This window comes from Epinephelus fuscoguttatus, linkage group LG19, assembly GCF_011397635.1.
Source record: "Epinephelus fuscoguttatus linkage group LG19, E.fuscoguttatus.final_Chr_v1".
Classification (NCBI taxonomy): Eukaryota; Metazoa; Chordata; class Actinopteri; order Perciformes; family Serranidae; genus Epinephelus; species Epinephelus fuscoguttatus.
In genome coordinates, this window is record NC_064770.1 from 38,271,231 (window position 1) to 38,298,287 (window position 27,057).

At 41.2% G+C, this 27,057-nt stretch overlaps 1 protein-coding gene across 7 annotated transcripts in view; it reads left to right on the forward strand.

Moving 5' to 3' along the window:
* The window catches only part of caskin1 (CASK interacting protein 1), a 176,018-nt gene that overhangs the window by 118,401 nt on the left and 30,560 nt on the right, over positions 1 to 27,057 (forward strand). For 4 of the 7 annotated variants that reach the window (XM_049561026.1, XM_049561030.1, XM_049561027.1 and 1 more), the window contains exons 7-13: positions 1,073 to 1,181; positions 1,817 to 1,925; positions 3,240 to 3,334; positions 6,306 to 6,423; positions 16,345 to 16,590; positions 24,705 to 24,809; positions 25,647 to 25,765. In XM_049561026.1, the coding sequence (XP_049416983.1) occupies positions 1,073 to 1,181; positions 1,817 to 1,925; positions 3,240 to 3,334; positions 6,306 to 6,423; positions 16,345 to 16,590; positions 24,705 to 24,809; positions 25,647 to 25,765 (901 nt within the window). The remainder of the gene's footprint in view (positions 1 to 1,072; positions 1,182 to 1,816; positions 1,926 to 3,239; positions 3,335 to 6,305; positions 6,424 to 16,344; positions 16,591 to 24,704; positions 24,810 to 25,646; positions 25,766 to 27,057) is intronic. The other 3 variants (XM_049561029.1, XM_049561031.1, XM_049561032.1) reach the window with 3 other exon arrangements.

Consider the following 27,057-nt stretch of genomic DNA (forward strand, 5'->3'; position numbering starts at 1 on the left):
ATATGCATCATGGATTTCATGGACAGACACATTTGTTTGTGCTAAATATGCTTTTTAACCTATTTTCACAGACTATGTTTGGATTCAAAACAGGTCATTTGGGGGTATGGGTACCCACTAATTGCACATAGACATTCAGAACAGGTCATATCTGATGGTTATATGAGAAAGAACATCCTGGAAAACTGATGTTTTGACATAAATTATATGAAAATATCATGTTCAGAAGCAGATATGCACTTCTTTGTGTGATGCTGTGACAAATTGGCCCCAGATTTTGAGCCATGAGTTTACCTTAATCCACTAAGTATATACAGTAAAGGTATACTTTTATTTTATTTGGATGTCCCAAGAGATAACAAAAAACCTTGAATGATAAACTGCAGTTTCCCCTGGGTCAAACCACAGACTGGATGGACTATTGCACAGCTGTTTTTAGGGGACAACTGTCTGGGTCATTGGGTTCTTGGTCCCCACCCTGATTGATGCCCCATTTGCCTTTTTCATTGAGTGTGGCTACACAGCACACTTAACGCTTGACTTGTAGTTGTAGCCTTCATCACTCAGTTACACTATAACTATGGAGTCTGTGCACGTAGCTGCCAAAGCTGTGTTTTTGGCTACAGCTGACCTGCACCTTCTCAAAAATGTAACGCATGCAGGGACTGTGACGACTACAGTGACCATATGAGGAGTGAAAGAACTGGATTAGCTCTCCCACAAGTTTGTGATGGTGGTGGAGATTATTGATTGTGAAGATAACATGAAGGAAGTAAAAATAAAGCTCAGTCTTCAGTGAAAGAAGCAAAGCAAAGAAATCTCTGTAGCAGCTCACTTTCCTATGAATGTATATAAATGCTTGTATTCACTGGTAATTGACTTTGAATTGATTTTTATTTGTCCATCTTTTGTTTCTGCCTCTCTCCTTCCTCTCACCTCTTCATACTCTCTCCTCCTTCACTCTTACTTTCCTCTGAGTCACTCCCTCCCCGCTCCGTCATCTCTCACTGTATTTCCAACTTCCTCCCCTGAATCACTTTCCCTTTCTTCTGCCCTCTGCTGCCGCCGTCAGACTGTTGATCCAGGCAGGTATCGACATCAACAGACAGACCAAAGCGGGCACGGCCCTGCATGAAGCTGCCCTGTGTGGGAAGACCGAGGCAGTGAGACTCCTGCTGGAGGTTAGTGGAACTTCACTGAGAACAGACCCGATCCTTCAGGAGTGATCTGATGGAGGGAGGAAATGAAGGAGAAGCTGATTCTGCAGTCAGCTGTGTTTTAGTTTTTGTCATTTTTTATTTCTTATTTCATTTGATGAAATTATTCTCTCAGGGCTAGTTTTAGTCTTAGTTCTGGTTAACTATAAAACCTTGGGTGATAAAATTGAGGCTCAGTTATGAAAACTTGGTGCCTAAGAGCGGTGTGAGAAAGAGATGATACAGATGATCCATTTGTGCTGCTGACATGAAAATGTCTCAGCGGTTCATGAACTCAACAGAGGCAATATGTGTTAATGACGTTCCAGCATGACATAACTGTGGTTACGTCTTTGAACTGTGGTCACAATGAAGCATGGGTTATATTCCGCTGACGTCATGGTGGGAAAATATGACAATACAGGGAGAAACACACTCATGAGTGTTGAGTAGCTGGATATGTGTGTTTTGATTTTTCTTGTATAACCAAGTACGTAATAAAGAAAGTTTGTTTTGTTACAAACTTCAGTTTAAAATTGGCAATAATGACTGAACCATCTGGGCTGTTTTTGTGATTAAAGACTCAGCACAGTGTCTCCATCTTCTCCTCTCTGCTGCAGAGCGGGATCAACGCCACAGTGAGGAACACCTACAGCCAGACGGCTCTGGACATCGTCTACCAGTTCACTGCAACACAGGCCAGCCGAGAGATCAAACAGCTGCTGAGGGGTAGGAAGGAAGGAAGGAAGGAAGGAAGGAAGGAAGGAAGGAAGATGGATGGATGGATGGATGGATGGACGGACGGATGGACGGACGGACGGACGGAGACGGACGGACGGATGGATGGATGGATGGATTAATTTTTGGATGGATCTATGGCTAGATGGATGATGAATGGATGGGTCTATGGATGGATGGATGGGTGGATGGATGGATAGATGGATAGGTAGATAGATAGATAGATGGATGGATGGATGGATGGGTCTGTGGACAGATGGATGGATGGATGGATGGATCAATTTTTGGATGGATCTATGGCTAGATGGATGATGAATGGATGGGTCTGTGGATGGATGGATGGATGGGTGGATAGATGGATAGGTAGATGGATGGATGGATGGATGATGGGTCTATGGACAGATGGATGGATGGATGGATGGATGGATGGATGGAAGGACGGACGGACGGACGGACGGATGGATGGATGGATGGATCAATTTTTGGATGGATCTATGGCTAGATGGATGATGAATGGATGGGTCTGTGGATGGATGGATGGGTGGATAGATGGATAGGTAGATAGATGGATGGATGGATGGATGGATGGATGGATGGGTCTATGGACAGATGGATGGATGGAGGGATGGATGGATGGATGGAAGGACGGACGGACGGACGGACGGATGGATGGATGGATGGATCAATTTTTGGATGGATCTATGGCTAGATGGATGATGAATGGATGGGTCTATGGATGGATGATGGATGGATGGATCTGTGGATGGATGGATAGATGGATGGATATTGAATGGATGGAAGGATCTATGGATGAATGGATGAATAGATAGATGGCTCTATGGATGACTGATGGATTGATGAGTGGATGCATGTGTTGATGGATGATAGATGGATAGACGATGAACGGATCTATGAATGGATGGATGGATAGAAAGGTGGATTAATGATCAATGGATAGATAAATGGTGGAAGGATGGATGTATGGATGGATATATAAATGGATGGATGTATGGATGAATGGATCTATCGGTGGTTACATAGTACACCCTTAACGTTTTATTATGCAGGAATGATTAGTTCCTGTTGTAAACACAACGTACACTGTTTGTACGCACACTGCAAGCTACTGTCCTGTTGTAGGAACGTTACATTTGTTGTGATGGAAAACTTTAGCAAGCTAACGAAGGTAACCTGCGGCAAGTGGAACTATTTTAATGCACGTGGTGTAGACATGATAAATTATATAATGATATAAACTCACTGTAATGTACAGTATGACTTCCTGTCCCTCTGTCTGTCTCTCAGATGCTTCAGCGGCCCTTCAGGTTCGGGCTCTGAAGGATTACTGCAACAACTACGACCTGACCAGCCTCAACATTAAAGCAGGGGACGTCATTACGGTAACACACACACACACACACACACACACACACACACACATACTGTACACACACACACACATGCAATAATAAAAATAAAAAAATAAAAGGCAGAGATGGTAATAGTGTTTTAATAGTAGTGGGGTTTTTTGCTGAAAGTGCAAAAAATAACATGGAAGTTACTCATTTTCTTGCACTTTGCGCAGCATTTCTGTGCTGATGTCTTTAATAATTTCACTATTTTGCTCTGATCTCAGCCTGTGGAACTTTTTGTGGCTTTCTAGCCCACTTACATTGATGTGTAGGTCCTTTCTTGTTTGTCTGTTGCACTAATGCACCCAAGACAAACCTTTTTTGTTGCCCCAAGTAGGTGTAGCTTCACAGCAGCCCTGAGACTTTGACTGATCATGAAAAATTCAAATGACTGCGTATTTGTTTAAGTCATTTTTTATGCAAAATGTATTATTGGTTCGAGCTTAATAAATGTGAGTGTTTGCTGTCTTGTTGTCGTCCTTTTTGATAGCAGATTGAACATGTTTGGGTTTTGACTGCAGGTCCAAAACCCAAATATGTGTGATGGACATTCTTTATTTTTTTCTGGCATTTTATAGGTCAAATCTACGGAAGCGTATTGTATTCACTTGACAAATAAAAAATGATCTGTTTTATTGAGTATTTTATTCTGTTTTTCAGAGTTTTTTTTATTTTTCTATTTTTTGATATAATTTTGTTTCTGTTTTTTGTGGTATTTTTTTGTTTTGTTTTCGGGGTAATTTTTTTCTGTTTTTCTGAGTATTTTCTTCCGAGTTAAGAGAGCAATAGAACAACAGACGCTTTCATTCCTTTCTTCCAGTTTCCAATCCAGTTTTACTTAGTTTTGGGTTTGAGACACTGGGAGATACTCTTGTCTTTAAGTCATATCGATGCTGTTATCATTAGCTTGTCGACTTTACGCAGGCACCTTACTTGAGTCACCACGTAGCCAGCCTGAATGCATTTCAGATGCATCATTTTGTATCCATGGAGCTTGCCTCTGGAGTTTTGCACAGCAGCGATGGATCTTTGCTCTCAAACCACAAAAAAATGTGATGGCACAACAGTCTCCTTCAGTACATTATTCTATGCTTTCTTTTGATTTTCACATTGGCTAGTCATCCTGTTTAATTTGTCTTCTGATTAAATTGGAAACCGCTGAAACAAGTTGTAGGAAGCCTCTGCAAGTAACTGGTTGCTGGCAGACACTCTGTGCTGCAATAAAATGGTTAATCAGCAGTGCTGTGCACTGTAGAGCCGATGTGCTGCTGGTTCTGCCGGCCTGAATAGAATATAATGTCTATAGCCTTACTGTTGTGTGTACAGCCTTATAGACTGAGCTGAGTAGTGATGCGCGGGGCGACCCGTAACCCGCGGGACCCGCGAATGGACCTGCAGGTCGGGCAGCAGTGATCGTCTGTTAAATCGGTCTGTAAATGATATTTTGACATTATTGGCTATTACTGTCATGGCATCCGAAGGTACTGATGCGTTGAGCAGGTGACAGTCCGCGGTCGTTTTCAAAACACACTTGTGTCACGCACTCCAAAAGAAACTTGTTGAAACTTTAAACAATAATTTATTGTACAAAACGGGGGAACAAACGTTGACAAAAACGGTTCCATAATTCATATTAAATTCAAAAGATAACGACAAAACAGCTACAAGTTAGAGGGAATAGTGATAAAGTGGTAAAACTTGGCATTGATCCACGGCCTCAGACGGATGCGCTCAAGCCTGCCGTGCGCACAAGCTCAGTTGGTAGGATACTATATTTTCACATTTTTAACAATGCAATTTAAAAGTTTTGATTTTTATTGATAACCTACATTTACCAACAACAAAAAAATATGTAAAAAAAAAAAAAAAAAAGTAAATAAAAAAAAACGAATATTGAATACCACATTTTCATAACGAATACCTACCCATAGAAACGAATATTCGAATATCCAAATATTTGGGTACAGCCCTAGATAACAGCATCTATATGACTTAAAGACAAGAGTATCTCCCAGTGTCTCAAACCCAAAACAAAGTAAAACTGGATTAAACTAAACAAGCGGGTCATGTTTGCTTCCATTATATCCAACTCTCAAGAAAGGAATGAAAGCGTCTGTTGTTCTATTGCTCTCTTAACTCGGAAAAAATACTCAGAAAAACAGAAAAAATTACCCCGATAAAAAAAGAAAGAAATACCACGAAAAACAGAAAAAAATTACTCAATAAAACAGATTTTTTTTTATTTGTCAAGTGAATGCAATATGCTTCCGTACAAATCATTACACAGATAATTGAGAAAATAATCTGCTCACTAATTGATATTGAAAGTATAAAGCACAGCTCCTTTCCTTAAATATTCTCAGTCTCTGGGGGGAGCTAAGTACAGAAGTGTTTTCAGTATCTGTACCTGATCATCACATGATAATCCAGGTGGCTGCAGGCTCAAAGTGTTTGGATAAATGAATCACATAAAAGCTGCTTGGTTTCCTTAACGTCGCCATGACAACCATCCTGTTTGGGAGTTGTATTATTAGCGAGTATTTTGGTGAGATTACTGATGAATATGTAAAATGAGCAGTTTCAGTTTCCCTCATTTACTACGAATATGTTTTACAGAAAAATGTATTCATTTGCTGCATCGCCGTCCGCCCACCACTCATGAATATTTATGAGCATGTTCGCAGCCTGTGGGTTCTTATTACTGTAATAAGGAAGCAGAGCAGAGCCTACTGTATGCCTCCTCCCTCGGGGCATGAATGAACAGTTTGGCTCCTCTGCCGTCTGACACGGAGAGTTTAAGACGGCTCAGAATGTAGTTTTGTATTTTTGTTCTTTGATGGTTTCTCTTGAGGTTTTTCAGTAACTTTTCTAAAAACAGATTTAAATAATGTCATTAAAGCCAGTTTGAGATGTAAAATAAAAACTTAATGTTGTCGTCGTTAACATGCGCACCTGACAGGTTCTGGAGCAGCACCCAGACGGACGCTGGAAAGGCTGTATCCATGACAACCGGACAGGAAACGACCGAGTCGGCTACTTCCCTTCCACCATGGTGGAGGTCATCAGCAAGCGCACAGGTGTGTGTGTTTGCCCTCCTTTGTGTGTGCATGTGAGTGTGTTTGACCGAGCTGACTGTCGGGGAATATTTTACACATATTTGGATTAAACACAGAAGAAGAAGAAGACAGAGATAGACAGAGAAGAAGAAGCTAAGTGAATGAATGATGTTCTAGCCTTTCTCATAAACCCTGGAGGAAGGCACTTAACCTTACATCCCATTGGTTAACTTTTCCCAAGTCAGAGTATGAATCATATCAGAGAGTGTCGTCTCTTTCATCTCACACACTGGGAGAGTTTGTGAGTCGGCCAGCAGCAGTCCCTGCTGTCGTCCCTGCATTGCTGAAGATGTAATCCAAGATTTATGCTTTACTTCCATCAGAATTTTTAACGACATGAATGAAAACGCAAAGTCTTTAGGAGTTCAGCCTGATGATCAAAGTACCTGTTAAGTGATGAGAATACAGACACCAAAACCATCCGTACATCTGTCCTTGCTGACACTTACCGTCATCTGCTGAATGAGAGTAGTCCCACATTTTGGGTTATTTGTTTTGTTCATGATGAGAACATTGACACCACTCTCATGTCTGCACAGTAAATGTGGCGCTACACTGCCAGCAGCTAGGAGCCTGTTCTCATTCCAGGTTGTCAAATACCGACGCTTTGTCTCGTCCCTCGGCATGTGATACTGACGCTGAAGGCACCCTAATCCAGTGGTTCCCATCTGGTCTGGCCTCAGTGTCCAAATTTCTCCTTAGGCCTCATTTACACCGCAAGCAATGCGTTCGCGTAGCGCTCACAAACGGTCGCTGTTTACTTACGTTTTAATTTCGGCAAGCATGTTAACAGGTTAGAGCATTCACACCGCATCCGTTCTACGTGCTGCTCGAGTCGCGCTGTTTTCACGGGCAAGCTCGAAAATAAAAGAGATTTTTTGCGCAATTCGCGAGCAAGTGGTCGCGATATTCAACAAAAAATGAGAGTTTGCGTGTGTTGTGACCTCTCTTGGCCACCGTAGACATCTCCCCCTTGACCAAGCGAGACCTGACAGGCACATGTTTCATGTACTTACCCATTTGTAGTGCTAAATATTAAATCACCAAGCATTGGAATAATCACTGGCGCGCGAACCTGTCCACCCTGGGCTTTGGGTCACAACTCGCTTCTTATTTGGGGTTTATTGAAGCTTTGCAAACACGGTGCACTATCGCCACCAAGTGTTTGGGTGTGGTTTGTGTTTTGACGGGACAGCAGCGGCTGCTGCGCGACTTATTGGTTCAGTTTTGGTGTGAATACACGTGTGCTGCCACTACGCTTGTGGACTGCTTTGCGAGCGCTACGTGAACGCATCACTTGCGGTGTTAATTTCTCCTTAGTCATCAGTTCAAGGTCCACACAGTTTAAGACATTTGGCGTCATGCTTGCGTTTGGCCATGTTGTCCAGCTTGTTTGTTGTCTCTGTTAAGTAGCTGTCACTCACTCTACAGCAGGAAACAGCACTTCAAAATAAAAGCTCTGTGCCAAAAATTCACTGTGATTCAAAATAAAGTGTGTTTTTTTTTTTTTTTTTTTTCTTTTTACAAATTTTTGGACCGCGACCCACCAGTTGGGAACCAGTGCCCCAATGTAAACCCATCCGTGGCGATATTTGACACTCAGACCGTGTTGTAGCATAAAAAGTGATAGTCACTGTAGGGCGGGAGAGAGGAGAGGAGACCATTGCTTTGTCCCGTGTCTTATCTAACTTATGAACATCTTGTCTCATACTTACATCACTCATTTAACATATTATGTATTTACTTTAACCCAATACAATGGGGTTTTTTTGAGTCTAACCGAGTAGTTTTGTTGGCTTTTCTTTACATTTGAAGCTCCTACTGAATGTACCTCGAATGTAGCTTTAAATCATTTAGAAAAAAACATAATATTTATTATTTTCCAGCAAGCTATTTCCACCTGTTTCTAGTGTTTGTGCTCAGCTAAGCTACAGGCCTTTGCACACTGAGTAACTTCATGTGTTTTTTTAATCCGAAACCTGACACTCTGATTCCAGTGCGTTTTTTTTTTTTTGCTCTATTCATTTCGAAAATTTGCAACACGTGACAAACTGAAAAGACACATTTCCTCCTTTGCCTCTCTCCACTGGAGTTATATATCTGACCGTCACGAATCCCTCGCTGTCTTTAGTTTGGCACCGCAGCTGCATGAAGGGGCGGAGCGGTTCTGCATATTCTGTGTGCGGTCCACATCCTCCTCCTCTTCATCATCATCATCAGCAGGTCAAATATTACAGTTTGACCTGCTGAAAGTAGCTGTCTGAGTTATGAAATGATTCTGTGTTACCTCTCTCAGTGACAGCTTACTGGCTCTGAACCATAGTTGGCAACACACTGGCTTATTAACGTTAATTTTAACTTAGCTCGTTATTGGCTGGTAACTAGCTCGTAGCGGTCCGGAGGGATGGCGAGGCGTTCCGGTGCCGTTCACTAACAATGGCTTTATTGCTGTCTTCACCACAAAACAACAAACATGGCTGTCTCATGAGGTTTAACAGTAATAACCCTGAGCTCATCTAGACACGTAATTCTGCTGACTATCATCACTCCTTGCCACTTGGCGTCTTCACCATGAGAGAGCTGTTTCCCTCCGTACACAATGAAGTACACGTCACATCCTCACGGGTTACCCACAAGGCCATCGCACTTAAAGAGGAAAAAAGGTGAGCTGTGTCGCACCGCCACATTTTCTATACTGATTCAGTAAAACTGAAGTCTCTAAGGCTTCTGACGGATGCAAAAAAATGCAGAAAATCAAACCTGTTCCAAAAACTCTAATGACGGATGAAAGTTTCAGACTCAGCGTGCAACGTGAGGTCATATTTATTTTTAGACGTGCGACAATTTTGGACTAAAAAACAGACTCTTTGTGTAAAGGCCTTGACTCTTGCTAGACTTACTTTACTGCACAGATCCATCAGAGTAGTGTCAAGCTTCATGAAGCAAGATAAGTTAAATAAGTATAACTGATAATGTCGAACTACATGGTCGCAGGTTGGAATCAAATCCCCCCTCTCTCTCTCTCCCTCTTTCATGCTTAAGAATCTGTGGATATTCTCATTTATCAAGGTCAATTCCATTTTGGCAACAATTAAATCGTAGGCAACTGGACTTTGATTTTGTCTAGAAGACGTTTCGCCTCTTATCCAAGCGGCTTCATCAGTTCTCAACGCATCGGTCTGACTAGTCCTCACTAGTCTGACAAAAAGTGGAGTAAGACTCAGGTTTTTAACCTCTGTGGAGGTGTACACCCACCACCCTCAAAAGACAATACTTCGTTAGTGGAGTTTCACTGGACCATTGTTTGGGTCAGGTGAGTCACACTAGTGAACGACAGTCGTTAGGAGTGAGTGGGGCCACTGGTGAGCAACAGTCGTTAGGCATGATGTGTGGTTACCAGTGAACGACTGTCGTTGTGTTTCTTTGAGCCACTTGAGGTTAGTTTCGGGCAGTCTTTGTTGTTCAATCTCTTAGGTACAGCAGCAAGGGCCGCATTGTAAATGGGGGATAGGTGGTGTCTCAGGCCACCTCCCCTATTTAGAGACGGCTTCTCTATTTTAATGTAGATGGGTTCTTTCACAACTCTTTCGAACCATCTGTCCTCTCTGTCCAAGATTTTCACATTGCTGTCCTCAAAGGAGTGAGCCTTCTCCTTTAGATGTAAATAAACAGCAGAAACTGGACCTGAGGAGTTTGCCCTTCTGTGTTGAGCCATGCGCTTGTTTAATAGTTGTTTGGTTTCACCAATGTATGAGTCCTTGCATTCCTCACTGCATTGGACAGCATATACCAAGTTGCTTTTTGAGTGTGTGGTACCCTGTCTTTGGGGTGTACCAGTTTTTGCCTGAGTGTGTTACTTGGTTTGAAACACACAGGAATTTGATGTTGGTTGAAAATTCTCCTGAGTTTCTCAGACACCCTGGACACATAGGGTATGACAATGTTCCTGCGCTTGTTTCCTTCCTCAGCCCTCTCTGAGTTATTGTTCTTGTTGGATCGTTTTGTTCTGTTAAATGTCCAACTAGGGTAGCCACAAGTTTCCAACGCTCTCCTCAAATGTTTGTGCTCCCGTACCTTTGCCTGAGTGGTGGTTGGTACATTATCAGCCCTGTGCTGTAAGGTTCTGATAACTCCCAGTTTGTGCTCCAGAGGGTGGTGTGAGTCGAAAAGAAGATATTGGTCTGTGTGTGTGGGTTTCCTATATACCCCAATGTGGAGGCTCCTGTTCTCATCCAAGTGTACATCACAGTCTAAGAAAGGTAGGTGGTTATCATTAACATCTTCTCTAGTGAACTTGATGTTCTTGTCCACTGAGTTGATGTGCTCAGTAAAAGCCTCTAGTTCCTGGGATTTGATCTTCACCCATGTGTCATCCACATATCTGAACCAGTGGCTTGGTGATGTACCCTTGTAAGAGTTCAGTGCCTTTTGCTCTACTCTTTCCATATACAGGTTTGCCACAATGGGGGATACTGGTGACCCCATAGCACAGCCATGCTTCTGTCTGTAAAAAGTACCGTTAAACTGGAAGTACGTGGTGTTAAGGCACAATTCCAGTAACTGGCAAATTTGTTCTGTATTGAGATTTGTTCTGTCCGGTAACGTTCTGTCCTGTGTAAGATGATGCCTCACCGTTTCCACTGCTTCCCCGGTTGGGATGCAAGTGAATAGGGATGTTACATCATATGATACCATGGTTTCATCCGGTTCTAGCCTTAGACCCTGGATTTTGCCTGCAAATTCGTGCGAGTTTTGTATGTGGTGTGGTGTGTTACCCACCAGAGGAGCTAAAATGTTAGCTACATGCTTTGCAATATTGTATGTCACTGAATTTATGCTACTGACTGCTACTGTCACTGAATTTATGCTTTCAGTGACATACAATATTGTATGTCAACTCCTCAGGTCCAGTTTCTGCTGTTTATTTACATCTAAAGGAGAAGGCTCACTCCTTTGAGGACAGCAATGTGAAAATCTTGGACAGAGAGGACAGATGGTTCGAAGGAGGTGTGAAAGAAGCCATCTACGTTAAAATAGAGAAGCCGTCTCTAAACAGGGGAGGTGGCCTGAGACACCACCTATCCCCCATTTACAATGCGGCCCTTGCTGCTGTACCTAAGAGACTGAACAACAAAGACTGCCCGAAACTAACCTCAAGTGGCTCAAAGAAACACAACGACAGTCGTTCACTGGTAACCACACATCATGCCTAACGACTGTTGCTCACCAGTGGCCCCACTCACTGCTAACGACTGTCGTTCACTAGTGTGACTCACCTGACCCAAACAATGGTCCAGTGAAACTCCACTAACGAAGTATTGTCTTTTGAGGGTGGTGGGTGTACACCTCCACAGAGGTTAAAAACCTGAGTCTTACTCCACTTTTTGTCAGACTAGTGAGGACTGTTGTTCACTATGTACATTAATGACCTGCCGCTAAGTTGTCCAGGTGTCAGCTGCCAAATGTACGCTGATGATACTGTCATCTATGTATCTGCTAAAACAGCTAGCAAAGCAGCTGACCACCTGACACAAGCACTTGAGAAAGTCACTAATTGGCTTGAGTTGTCTCATTTAACCCTGAATGTTAAGAAAACTGTTTCTATGTGCATTTCTATCCGCAATAAGCCTATGTGCGACTTGTTTGAGGTGAAGATTAAAAATGAAATAATTACTGAGGTGAATGAAGTCAAATACTTGGGGATTATATTAGATAAGAACTTAAAATTTGATAAACAAGTACAGTACATCTGCAAGAAGGTTAAACCAAACCTCAACTGTTTTCCTTTTATCCGAAGAGACCTGTCATGCAAAGCTGCACATCTTTACACGCATGCTATGATTTTCTCCCATTTGTCATACTGTATCACGTCATGGTCACAAGCTTCTCAAGTCACTCTGAAACCCGTAGTAGCAATATATAAGCAAGCAATAAAAATTATGGATCAAAAACCCATGAGATGGCACCATTGTGGCATCCTGAGAAAACACAACCTTCTTGCATTTGAAAATCTCATAATTTACATAAATATCAGACTGGTTTTTAAATGTCTTTATAACTATGTATCACCCCTGTTTTCTGCACTGATAAAAAGACGTTTGAGCTCAAGTCAAATGAACACACGAGCCTCCTACAATGGTGACTGCATTGTTCCCAGGTGTACAACATCATTTGGACAATCTGCCTTCTCAGTAAAAGGCGTTAACCTATGGAACACTCTACCCACTCACCTTAAATTGGAGACTGATACAAATGCTTTTAACAGAGGACTAAAAGCATGGTTAAAAGCAAAACAACAATGTTCACATGTATAAATATGGACTTAGTTTAATATTGTAACTAATACCACGGTTGCGATCATGAATTTTGTTTGTTTTATCTCCTACTGCTGATCATATGCCCTGTGATCTTTGAATATTACTGTTTGCAATCATAACATCTGTTTGTTTTATCCCATTTGTTAATTATATGCTCTGTGTTTTCAGAAAAGCCGCCTATGGACTGGTGTTGAAAATTAGCACGTGTGCTACACACACCTAAGCAAAGGCATCTGGTCTGTCCACTGGGACAGTCTCAATGTATTTGTGATGTCCATATTAAATAAAATAAACCTAAAACCTAGTCAGACCGATGCGTTGAGAACTGATGAAGCCGCTTGGATAAGAGGCGAAACGTCTTCTAGACAAAATCAAAGTCCAGTTGCCTACGATTTAATTGTTGCCAACATGCTTAAGAATCTGTCTCTTTAAATAAAGACAAAGCCAAAAAAAAAAAAAGTCAAAGTATTCCTCAAATTGCTCATCATGTAAAGTTACAATGAGGTCAAAGGTCTTCCAGGTTTACTCTTGGTGTCATCTCAGTGTTTTCATCACTTAGCAGGTGAGCTGAACAGCTGTATGTCAATCTCCCAAAAATTAACTTCCTTTCTGTATTAAATTTCACCACAATGAACTATTAACGTCTCTGCTGAGATCCACAGAGCACACTCACATCCATCCCTTCATCCCAGAGTATCACTGCACACTCACAAAGAGGCTCAGATGTTTTTAACTGTGTATATGTGTCTGTCTGTAGGTCTCTGGTCGTCCATCCGTCTGTCTCTCTGTAGTATTATGTCTTACTCGTCTCAGTCTGTGAGCCCGTCTCTCTGTTACCGTCAGCTTCATCCCCTGTGATCATGAAACCCATCTCTTTCATATTATCTCTCCTCTCTCATGTAGTCCACTCTTCTGCTCATCATTCTGTCATTACTTGTATGTACTGTATTGTTCATTTATCGCTATGGAAACTATTCCTAAGTCGGGGGAATTGCTACTGTGGCTGCTTCTGACCTCACGTACACACACCGCATTATAGCAGCTGTGGATGCAGTAAAAACAGCTGGAGAACTCCCACTCAGCCTGCACAGCCATACTACTACAATCAGTGCCAGGGCGCACACACACACACACACACACACACTTGGGGCTACAGCAGCTGTTTTAGCAGGATTCATTTACTCAACTGTTTTTCATCAATTTTTAATTACTCTTTTTTTCCCACCAAGTCTCCTCAGTCAGTCTCTTCATCATTCTGCACCTCCATCTTCTTTTTCCTCCAACAGGGACGTTACATTAGTCTGTTTTTCAACACATACAATGGCACATAAATTAGGTGAAGAAATATGATCATGTTTTTGTAAAAATGAAATAGTGATTCCAGAGAGAAGCAGACAGAGGGGTGTAAAAGTGAACCACCACATCACTGCTGATCGCCACACAAGACAATGAATATAAAGGGAAACTTTGCTGATATTGAACCAGCTGTGTGGCATCACAGTGTACCCTGAAATGAAGGAAATCTGACACACTGGAGCACAGCTGTGTTGTTGCTACATTGCTACAATGCTACCTTATGATTGGCCAGCCTGTGTCCGGGGGCGGGACTTATTGAACGGTCAGTTGGTGAGACTCTACTAGCTAACTTTACTAATATTGTGCTCACACTACAAATGATGCAGAAACAGGCTACAAGGCATTGTCTTTATTAGAGTATACTAACTGATGCCTGACACTTGTTGCCAAGGGACGGCATGGCACGCTACAGAGTTAAGCAGGCTTGAACTTCTTCAGCGCTCCATTGGTGCATTGAAGCACACGTCACACACGAGTGAAATTAACGCTGGCAAACATTTGCATCCTGTTTACTTCCATTCACTTTGAGCAGAGAGGCGAATAAAATATTTGCTTTCGGTAGCAAAGCAAATTTGCATCTTTGCGTTGCCTGGAGTTCATCTTTGGGGAACTTTCAAAGTTGAAGCCTCAACCAATAGTAAAGAAATATATACAGAGGAGACTGATTGTTGTTGTAGCTAATGATATTGTGTAATATTGGCCATGAAAACTTCAAACTTCCCCACCAGAGAAATGCCAGCTGGCTGGCAGTGAGTCAGGAGACAGGCAAGGAACGTAAGAAAATTGAACATGTACCAATAACCACGCAGACGTTAGCATATTTTCTGCAGATTTTAGGAATATAATGATAATAATCTTAATGAGCTTAATAAGCTTTATTAATAATAATCTTTTCTAAGTGTGTTCTTTTTATCACTGATATAGTACTTATATTACTGATATATCATACGAGTTAAAAAGTCAGCAGTGATAAAAAAATGTGTAATCTGTGTCATTAAGGCAGACGAGCGGAGCGTTAGCTGGTAAACATCACGTTTATTTACTTTACAAGGAGCTAAAATTAATATGGAATTATGTATTTGCCTCTTGTGTAACTAACTCTCGGTAAGTCGTCAGAAATCATGAATCATCTTTTAGGAGAAGGTGTTTAATGTAAGCTAGCTTGGGCTCTGTTAAACTTAACAATATGCTAACGGAGCGGGGCAAGCTAATCGCTAGCATGCTTCGTTTAAAAGGAAAACAACAAATGCCTTGAGATGGATGTCAGAGATGATGGAGGTATGATCATGTTAGGTCTAACAGGTGGTGTGTTCCATGTGAGGATTAGCATACTGTTGGCGTACCATTCTTTGCAATAGGAAAACGCCGGTTCTGGTTCAGCGCTGGAAGCTAACATCTGCTATTCACAGAAGGTACCACAGGGGCTAGGAATAAGGTGGATACAAAGCTCAGTTCTCCTGAGTAATACAAGATAAGATTTTATTAAATTCATACCACATGAAAACACACAGGCTGTGGTACGTGACAGCCACAGTGGCTTAAAAAGCTTCCAGAGGATATTCGTTCTCTTCAGTCACCAGGAGTTCATGACAGACTTTAACCAAAAAGTACCCACAAACAGGAACCCACATTGGTCAAAGCAGTGGCTATGTCAAAAAGGGGTGGGTATGTTGTCGCCAACCAATGGCATGGAAGCTTTTATGGTCTGAATGTTTTAGGTCCGTCGTCTTAACGTATATTTGACGTGATAAAACGTTATATTTTTACCTGTTAAGACGAACTAATTTGACTTATTAATACGGACATTAAAATAGACGTATAGAGCCATATGGCTTTAGATACATTTCTCGTGTCACAAAGTAAAACTGAAAGATTCAAACACACATTAAGAGTAAAACTCAGCAGTCCCTGGGACCATCTCTTCTTCATCAATCATCATCCTCCACCTCTTTCACCTCTCCGTACATTTCACTCCAACACAGCCCACGTTTGTTTGTTTGTGTCTTTCTCTTCGTCCTCAGCCGTCTTCTTCACCACCTTTGTTTTCTTTGTTTAATTTTGTAACCTCAGCCTTTGTTTTTAATTTTTCTTTCCCCCTTCTTTCTTACGTGTAATTCTCTGGTTTTGTCGTTTGTTTGTTACGTGGCGGTGATTCACTGTTGGCTGGTTGTGTGTGTGTCGGTGTGTCGTCACGGTGGGTGTTATCTAGGTTTGGCCAGCACAGTCATTTGCACTCAACAGTTTCAAAAGATACCGCTGGTTCCTCCGGCGACGGTTGCCCCTGCCAACGCGGTAGTCAACGGCAACGACACCACGTTCCATCAGATCCATATCCTGCCTCCACCGCCTCCTCCTCCACCACATTCCCATCAGCCACTGCTTCCACTTTTCACTTCCTTTGGCTATAACAAGTCGCCCGTGACAACCCCACAGGGAGACACACCCACTGCCCCAGGTACACGGCCCCTTTTTCATTATTTGTATTATTATTATTATAATTATTCTTATTATTATGATTATTAAAGCTTCAAGGGATGCTTTCCTCTGCCTGTGTTTAAACTCTATCTCTGATTGGTCATGTAAAATTCTAATTGGTGTTTTAAATGTTGATCTTAGAAGGCATCCATTGAAGTTTTCTGTTATGGATCATTATTTATGTAAATTTATGTGTTGCTCATAACGTATAACTTTTCTTTTTCTGTTGTTGCTGTTGTCATCTCCATTACTGAGAGCCAGAGTCAGCCTCTGTAGACAGGAATCTAACATCTTTAAGCTGCTCGCTGTTGTATCATTATTGTAGAAATGAGAGCGCATTCAGAAGATCAACAAAGAAATATGTCGATGTTATTGCACTTAGAATAAGAAAAACACAGCGTAGGACCAAAAGACATATCCCGCTAAAGTTTGCTTTACTAAACACAGCTATCAGCTCAGCCCAAGACTCATTAAGTGTAAATGGGCTGTTACCCATGTAATCAGACCAAAGATTCACGACGAGGTGAAACTGTTTTAGAACGTTGCAGAGAAAAGTTGCAGCGGCTGATGCTGAAGCTGTAATTACCTCTTTATATAATAGTCACCTTTTTTAGTGGTGGAGTCATTCCTATGCTGGATTCACAGGAAGCAATACATGCATGTAATACAACAACATGATTTGTAGTTTAAATGTCCAGTGTGCAAGATTTAGGGGGATCTTGCGGTGATGATTGCAGATTGCAACCAGCTGAAACTTCTCCTGGTTAGGGGACGTACGCATGCTGCATCTCTAACCACCTGGAAAACACAAGGTCGGGTGCTGAGTGGTGCTCATGTGCCTACTCTGTGCCAACTTTCAGGAGCATGGTGGCAGGTTGCGTCTAAGGTTGCTAAGCAGTTTTAACAAGCATTGTATCATTACCTGAAATCCTGAGTGCAGAGCTGATCTTCTTCCAGGAGCTGTTTATAAGTGTGTAGGCCTATATATATAGGTGACAGGATTAAAATTTTCAGGTGATTATACACTGAAGAAAACATACTTACTATATTATATTCCATTCCTACCAATATATCCCCCTAAATCCTACACACTGGACCTTTAATACAGAACTATAACTTTGGCCTTTTTGTAAAGTGGCTGACAAGTGCTATGATGGTGCAAAAAATGTTAATAGGAGAAACGCACCGCAGCTTCAGAAGTGATGCAAATTTAAGAACACGTAGAAACTGATGCAACAACAGAAACGTGCTGCAGAAAGCCCAAACAAACACAGTAACAGCAAACATGCTGCAAATACAGAAACAATGCAAAGTCAAAAACACAAAAACAAATGCAACAGAAAAACACTGCATGTCGAGTCAACACGACACAAGTCTTCCAGGCCTCTAGGGGGAGCTATGTGACAATATTGTAATAGACCAAAGCCCAGTTTTAAAAAGGAATACACGCCTGCTGATGTAACATTAAGCTCCACTTTTCTTCAAAAACAAACACACTTTCGTCTGCGTTCTCTGGTCAAAAATCAAGCTGTTTCCCCTACAGCTCCCCCTAGAGGCCTGGAGAACTTTTGTTGTGTTGATTGGGTATGCAGTGTTTCTCTAACACATTTTTTTTTATTCATTTGTGCATTTTTTACTTTGCATTGGATTTGCAGCATGTTTTGTTTTGGCTTTACATCTTTTAAATTTGCAGCACGTGTCCATTGTTGTATCTGTTTTGGATTTGTATCTTTAAATCAGGCATTGTCTCTAAAGCTGCAGCTCCTAATGGAAATGTTTTGAGCGTGTTTGCACTCAGAGGCCTCTGTATTTTTGACCCTTAAACATCTTGTCAGTTGCCTCATTCCAAAGCTACTAAATTAACGTTACTGTCAGTCTCAATGAATGAATTGAGGCTCAATGAGGCCAAAGTCAACCACAAAAACACCCAAAGCACTTAAGTTGTAATAAGACATGTCAACCTGGTCTCACTCTGAAGTCGTTGAAATCTGACGCTTGGGCAGTGACTTGCAGCGTCAAACACTGATGAAGAAAGACGTCCTTTCACATTAACATCATATGCAGCCGATTGCCGTTATAGTTTGACGGCGCTCGGCGGCGCCAGGGGGAAACGTGGTGGGACAAGAATGAAATTTAAGGCAGCGAAAGTCCGAGTAGGGAGGGAGGGAGGTGTGGTGGATGGATCCAAGTAATACCGACTTTCACTTTTGAGAGTGGTGTTGCCATCCTGTAAGGTTATAAAGCCAAACTCTGTTCTTTTTTCCCAAACCCATCCACGTACCAACTGAAGTTGACACGGTGTCCCAAACCATCAACAACCAACACACCCAGGGTACCTTGGACGTCATATCTTGACACAGAAAGACCATGACCAAACGTTGATATGTGACGAGGTCAGAGTGAGAATGTTTTGGACATGTCTATAAATTACATATCTATATGTAAATAACACAGAGTGAAAATAATTTTTAGGAAATCGTAACATTGTTGACGTTTCGGCCCCATGGAAGAATCTTTCCTGAATGTCTTTCCTAGTGAGGAAGAGTAGACGTTAGGTGGGAGGAGAGCTCACCATGTCACCACAGACCTCTGTTCTCCTGAGTTGGATTGTGCCTCAGTTAAATGTCTTGCCTTGTTTCTTTGCACTTCTTTATTTCCTTCCTTTTGTTCTTTCCTCTCTCCCCAAACATCACCCCGTCCCCGCCACTAAGACAACCCTGCTAGTTTCTTTAAACACACACCAATCATACACGACCCTCTCCTGACCAGACTGTGTGTACACGTGTTTTTTTGTTCTGTCCTGCCTGTTCTGCGTGTTGTTGTCACGCCTGATCATTTTAACACCACTTTTACCACCTTGCACTTAAACCCTAAATGTGTGTGTGAGAGTGTGTGTGGTGGTGGTGAAGGGTGGGAGTATTTAAGTTAAATAGAGCATCTGTACCAGGCTTTGGACGATGAATAAATCTAGATCTGCTCTGAATGTGCTGGAACACAGTTTGAGTTGTTGCTTTAATGACAGTGAAGTTTGTCAGAGGGTTAGTTGGAGATGTTTTCTGACATTAATGGGTGATATTTTCTTTCCTGGATGTTCTTGTACATTTTTAGATTCTTAAACACAAGATATTAAAAAGACATCCTGAAATTATGTGTCACATGCAAAGTTCTGCAAGTTATGAAATGTAAAATGTCAAGTGTTGCGTAAGAGACCCAAATACATAGTTAGAAAATGTCACCCAGGATGTTGTGCAGGTAAGGAACTCACTGACTTTAAACTGTCGACTCTGTGAATGGGAGCCTTCACTGGACACCATTTTGTTTCCTCCAGGAGAATAAATTTCCTGTTGCACAGGAAGTCCAAAAATGGGAATTGTGATGAAGCCTATTTCTGCCAATGCGATGGGGAAAAAAACTATCTTGGAAGTTTCTCCGAATAATGACCATCTTAAAATAATTACTTAATATCTCAAAATAATCAGAAACTTTCCTAAAATAATCAATAAGTATCTAATAATAATAATAAAAAAAAACTTTCTTGAAATAATAACTTAATATGAAAAGAAATCTTAAAACAATGACTTAATATCTCAAAATAATAATAAAAAAATCTTAAAATAAACCTAATATCTCAAAACTATAAAAATCTTCTTAAAACTAGTCCATGTGTTATGTATAGAGGAATAAGAAATCAAAAACAGTATATTAGAGGAGATGCAAAATCAGAGCACTGTAAATGCACTGTGTAATAAATATTAATGTAAGACAAACAATGCACACTGTATTTAGGAACATGCTTTATGGCAAAATACGTGGAGCATAGTTTTGGCTGATGGCACGGATGCACACGTGTGCACACAGGTACACACATACACACGCAACACGGAGAAAGAATGAAAGAAACAGTGCAAAGTGCACAGCACAGTGTTTAGTTTGTAATGTTTGTAGGCTAATGTCAGTAAAGTGCGTAAATACGTAATGGCGGGCTTGCGCACACAGACACAGACGGGTGTTCGTTGAGTAAAATAATTACCTTAGTCTTCAGCAAGTGTTGGTGCTTGCATGTTCCAGCCATAAACTGTGGTCCGAGCGCAGGTGTTCTCCACGCATGCGCAGCTCGCGCTGCTAATGATGCTCATAGTATAAATGGGTAGAGGAAAAAAACGCGAATATAAACAGTAGAAATGTGGGAAAAATGCAAAAACGGCATCGTGGCTGTCTTCACACGACCAAGATGAAAGCCTATGTGCAAGCTCAGAGAAATAGGTCAAAGCAGTGAGGAGGAAAACAGATGATGACAGACGGAGGGAGGGACAGAGGTTTCTCCATTTAATAGTAGGATATTGACTTGATATCTCAAAAAAATAAAACACTTTTTTTATAGAAAAAAAGAATGACTTAATATGAAAATAATCCTTAAAATAATTACTTAATATCTCAAAATAATGAACACTTTCTTAAAATAAGGACTTAATACCTCAAAACAATAAAAAAAGTTTCAAAGTTAAATTAGTACCTCAAAATAATAATCAATGAATCAATAAAAAAATCTTCTTAAAATAATGACTTAATTTCTCAAAATAATTTAAAAAAAAAACCTTAAAATAATGACTCAATATCGCAAAATAATAACATTTTATTACAATAAACTTAATATCTCAAAAAACAAAACAAGTCTTAAAATAATGACTTAATTTCTCAAATAAAAATCCTTTTAAAATAATGATTCAATATCTCAAAATAATAAGATTATTAAAATAAACTTAATATCTCATAATATCAACTTTTTAAAAAAAAATGATGACATGATATGACAAAAAAATCTTAAAAATAATTACTAGATACCTCAAAATGAAGTAAGACAATATTAAATTATCATTTTCAGCAAGTTTTCATCATTTGGAGATATGTGTAATTATTTTGAGATACCAAGTCATAATTTTGACAGACTATTTTTCCAAGATATTATGCCATTATCACCAGATATTGAGTCTTTATTTCTATAAAGCTACTTAAAGAATATTTTTTCCATCACATTGGCAGAAATAGTCTCCCATACACCAAATAAAGACAAACAAAATGCCTTTACTTATAACTACATCTGGTCAGTAATTTTTTTCCTAAACCATGAAAACAGCAAATGTATTTAAGTGCTTCAAGTCAAATCACAGGCTGTTCAGAGTCTTTGAAATCAGACTCTTCTCTGTTGGAGGTCACTTGGAGGGATGCAAAATGGCCACAAGAAGGAGCTGCAACATTGTGTAAAAGCAAATGGAACTTCTTACTGTGTGTGTTTCTCTGGAGCACTGTTGATCACACATATAAACCATTTATAAACCCTTATTAAGATGGTTATAATGGTTTATGACACTCTCCAAATGCACTACAGCAGCCCCATTCTGACAAGGCTTACATATATAATCACACACGTATGGATGCATTATATATGTATGTGTATGTACATTATGGCATATATGTGTATATACACAGATATTCATGTTATGGATTGATTTATGTACTATGGGTATATAAATGTTTTCATATATCTATATATATATATGCTGTATTTATTTCTGTGTATGTTTGTGTGTGAGCAAGTATGTGATGATGAAGGTGTGGTGTGTGCGTGTGAAACTTATTATCTTTTTTAAAAAAAACCCTCCCTTATCCAACTTTTCCCATCCCCCTGCTCTCCCACTGGCCCCTCTGTAACTTTTGTCTTTCTCGCGGATAAGTTTTTTAATTAACCCCACTTTACCCGTCTTTGTCTAAAAATATCAATTCAGCAGCTTTAATCTGCAAAAATAATCTGTGGTGTCAGTCAGTAATGAAGTGAGGTAGCTTGGTGTGTTTAACGATGTGCTCACACCGAACATGAAGCGTATTTTCACCTGGCATCCCAGTGATAGTGTCGGCAGCCAGAATCAGGCCTGATTCTTGGTAGTCATTCATCCTGAGTCTCAGCCGAGTTGGGCAACTGGACACTGCCAAGTCATTTCCTCCGACGTGTTGAGTTTGGGCCGATGTCAGGCCAGGTCACTTTTGATAAGAGGCCAATGATGGAAGTGTCAGCAACCAGAACTGGGTCAGTTTATTTGGCCTGCTTCTTGCCTGCTTCTTGCGTCTCAGCCAAGTCGTGCAACTATATGTGGCCTGACTTATTTCTTCCAGCGTGTCAAGTTTGAGCCGATGCTGGGTCCGGTTATTTTTGATAACATGCCAGAGATGGCAGTATCGGCAGACAGAATCAGGCCAGTTTATTTTGCCTGACTCTGGGGCGTCATTCATGCTAGTCTCAGCCGAGTCGGACAACCACACCCGGCCTGGCTAATGTCTGGCATGCTGAGTTTATGCTGATGCTGGTCAAGGTCCTTTTTGATAACACGCCACAGATGGCAGTGTCGGCAGCTGCAAATGGTCCAGTTTATTTGGACCAAATCTGGGGTGTCACTTATCCCAAGTCTGAGCTGAGTTGAGCAACTGGACACAGCCAACTTATTTCTTCCTGCATGCCAAGTTTGGGCCAGTCCTGGGCATGGTCATTTGTGATAACGGCCAGAGATGACAGTATGCTACCAAAATTGGGCCTGTTTATTTGTCCCAATTCTGGGTTGTCATTCATCCCAATCCCAGCAGAGTTTGACAACTGGACACTGCCCGAGTCATTTCATCTAGCATGTCGAGTTTAAGCCAAGGCCAGGTCGTTTTAACCGCCCATTGATCGCAGTGTTAGCAGCCAGAATTGGTCCAGTTTATTTGGCCCAATTCTGGGGCATCATTCATGCCAATCTCAGGCAATTTGGGCAATCTGAAACTTCCTGATTTATTCCTTTCAACGTGTCGAGTCATGTTTGATAATGGCCCAGTGATGGCAGTGCTAGTAGCCGTGATCGATTGAGTTTATTTGACCTGATTCTGAGTCGTCATTCATCTCGAGTCCCAAGTGAGTTGGGATGAGACATTGGCCAACCTATATTTGATTCTCAGTAATGTCAGGAGAATCTCAATGCTGATGGACTTTTGCCTCACAGCATCACGTATATTGCTCGCCCCAAGTTGAACATTTTTATGGATAGTGAGAACTTGCGTCATTGCCTGGCACAAATGCACGTCTGTTCATGTTTTTGCATTGACTTTGTATGTAATAGCACTGCACGTCGCGTTTGGTGTGAACACATCAGGGACAAATCCTGCATAGCACTGACAGTTGCAATAAGAGAGTCCAGAGAATTTTAGCTCCAGACGAGGATACAAACTCAAACCTCATTTTACCTGTACTAATCTAATATCAGGTTACCATGACGTGATAAAAACTATAGAATTAAGTTAATTATAAATACTATAAATGTTCTGGAAATAAAGCCCAATAGCACAAATCAAAATTTGCCTCAGAGGGCTTTACGGCATTCGACATCCCTCTGTTCTTCGACCAGATAATGAAGAACTCCCCCCCAAAAAAACTTTAACGGGGAAAAAACATGGTAGAAAGTAACTGCTAATTTTCTTAACATCAGTGTTTCGTTATAGTATCGTATTCAAGTTCAGGAATACATAAACGCTAGTTTTGAGCCTGATATTTAAGCTGCACTAATCAATATTATTTTATAGATAAATCAAATGACTACGTCGGAGGGGTTACTAAACCAAAGGGAATTATCAATAGGTTTTGCTATTCCCTTGAACTCTACCAAGCTAATTTAAGCTAATTGTTTTGGTTTTACGACCCACAACTGTACATAGCAAACTTAGCAGCTAGCTAAGCTAGCATTCAGCAGCTAAAGAGTTAAATATTTTTGTCATGACCATAACCGAGCTAAAAGGAAAGAGGATATTGAACTTACATTCACCAGATGGGCAGAAACACAACTTTTAATTAATACTAATGTCGCCAAAGTCTGAATAGCCTAGCTAACGTATTAGCCCTATCAGCTAATAACTTACCAGTGTTTTATGTTCAGGTTTTTCCGCTCCCCAAAGTTGCCAAAAACATCAGTTGTTGCTTCTTTAAATGCAAATATTTTACAGCGAGAGGACAGCAATGCTTCCAAGGCCAGTTTAGGGTCGGTTAGCGGCTAACAGTGGTGTTCTGTGTTAAAGGTTGCCGCGGCTCAGAGGCAAGTCCTCACAGCTCTCCCACCACATCCAGCGGGCCCCATGGAGGCTCCAACGAAGAGATCTGGGTACTGCGCAAGCCCGTGGCAGGTAACTAAGCCGCGCTGCGCTGAGCCCTCAACCCCTGACTCCTTAAACTCTGACCGGGGGTCAAACAGTATCTGACGTCTGTTCAAAAACGGCTTTTCTGCCAAACGTCCTCGAGAGCAGAACCGACCATCCATCCATCCATTTCTTTCAGCTGAAAACATGACGCTGTTTGAAGGCTTTCAGATACTCTTTGACCCGCTCCTGACAGTCCCCCATGTCCTGCTTATCCCTCCATCTGAAGCTTAGCTGAACTCAGCGGCCTGATGTGTAGGACTGCCGCCATCTGCATCGGTCTACAGTCTGTGTGTCTTTCCAGCTGGATGTGTGGAGACGGTTTCGTGTGAGAGAGAAGAAAAATAGTTTAGTAACGAGAGAGAGGAGGAGTGAGAGAAAAGGTGTGTGTGTGTGTGTGTGTGTGTGTGTGTGTGTGTGTGTGAGAAAGTGAAAGGTGTGTCTTGTTTACTCCACTTCTGTGTTTGTCACTCAGCCGTCCGTCACCCTGTCCGTCTGTCTGTCCGTCCCGTCCATTCGACCACATGCTGCCCAGTGCATTTCAAAGGAGAGTCACACATGTTACCACAATGCTTTGGATATCAGCTAAACCACTCAATGTGTGTGTGTGTGTGTGTGTGTGTGTGTGTGCGCGCGCGTGTGTGTGACTGTATGCATCCATCTGTTTGTTGCATGTGTGCATCTGTACGCACAAAATCGATACATATCTTTTGCATGCGTGTGTGAACGCATTTGTGCGTCTTTGTGTGTATGTCTGTATGCGTGTGTGCATATGTATGTGTGTGTGTGTGTGTGTGGATGTGTGTGTGTGTGTGTGTGTTGCAGGTGGAGACCGCAGCAGCGTGGGTAGTTCTGGCAGTGTGACCAGTGTGAGGTCGTCGGGCAGCGGTCAGAGCGCCGGCAGTGCTGCACACATCCTCCACGCACAGGCTGAAGGGGTAAAGGTACGACACACACACACACACACAGCGAGAAACGTCCCACTGTTTTATCTCCAAGTGCACGTCACACACTGAGCGAGCCGCCTGTTAATGACGCTGTGGGCTAATGGGCATGTAGCTACTTCCATGTTTCAGATGATACGTCATGTTTGTAGTCGACCAATGAAGATGAGTTTACATATCACCTTGGGTTCGTCCTTCACCTTCTCAAAATGATCCCACACTTTGGATTTCCTGCCCGACATGTTATTAACTAGCCTGTGGAATAACCGCAGGTACCAGCCCTGGAGATTAACCTGACGAGGACACTTCCTGTGTCTGTCCTTTCACATTAAAGTCACACATGGTCCAGTCATATAGGTTTGGATTTATTTTGCAGCTCTTAATGGAGTTTCACGTTTGTTTGAATCTTGCTGGCTAATGACCTCTCTGGTCGACTGTTGATTGGTAAGTATTTCTCTGCAACATTAACTATAAATGACTAAACATCCAATAATTTAAGATAAGGTTTTTTAAAAAAAAAAAAAAAAAAAACACCCTAAGTTATTATTCATGGAAATTTTAACACTCTAAACTCAGTTAATCTGCTCCGTCAGGACTGTGTGAGTGAGTTTGGCTCAGATCTGATTGACAGTGGCCTGAAAACAGCAGCAAACTACCAACAGTTGTAATCACACTTTCTTTTATATGTTGCTAAATCCTGATTGGTGCACGTCGAGTCCCGCCCACTTCAGACTCAACAGAAGAGCACGGACAAAACTAAAAACAGAAATCCCTCATATAAAGTGATCCAAACCTTTCTAACTTTGGCAGAAAGTTTTGTGTTCATGTAGAAACTCTGACACTCCTAATAAGAGACTGAACAAGAGCATTTAAAGTAACGCACACTTCATCCACTCCTGTTGAATAATGAATTAATATGTAGTTGGATTTTAATGGAGCACTTCTTTGAAGGAAATTCATATTTCTGCTATAATTAGTACAAAATTATATATTTCTTTCTTCCCTGGAAAGTTAATAGGAAAAATTATTTCCTCAGAGCTTCACTGGAAAGAACACTGTGATGAATAGAAAATGATCAATCTAATAAATAAAGCATTACTGATGTAAACAGAGTCAATAAACCACAAAGAGAAATGAGTGTTTGTGTCAAACAGCACAAACATACAGATCAGTACGGAAGCCCTGAGAGGCAAGTAGGACAAAAAACATTGTGGTGATCCGTTTTCTAAGTTTGATCTAAATTGTTTTGTGTCCTGTGTTTGTGGTTTAATAGGAGGTGAAAAAAGGTTTGA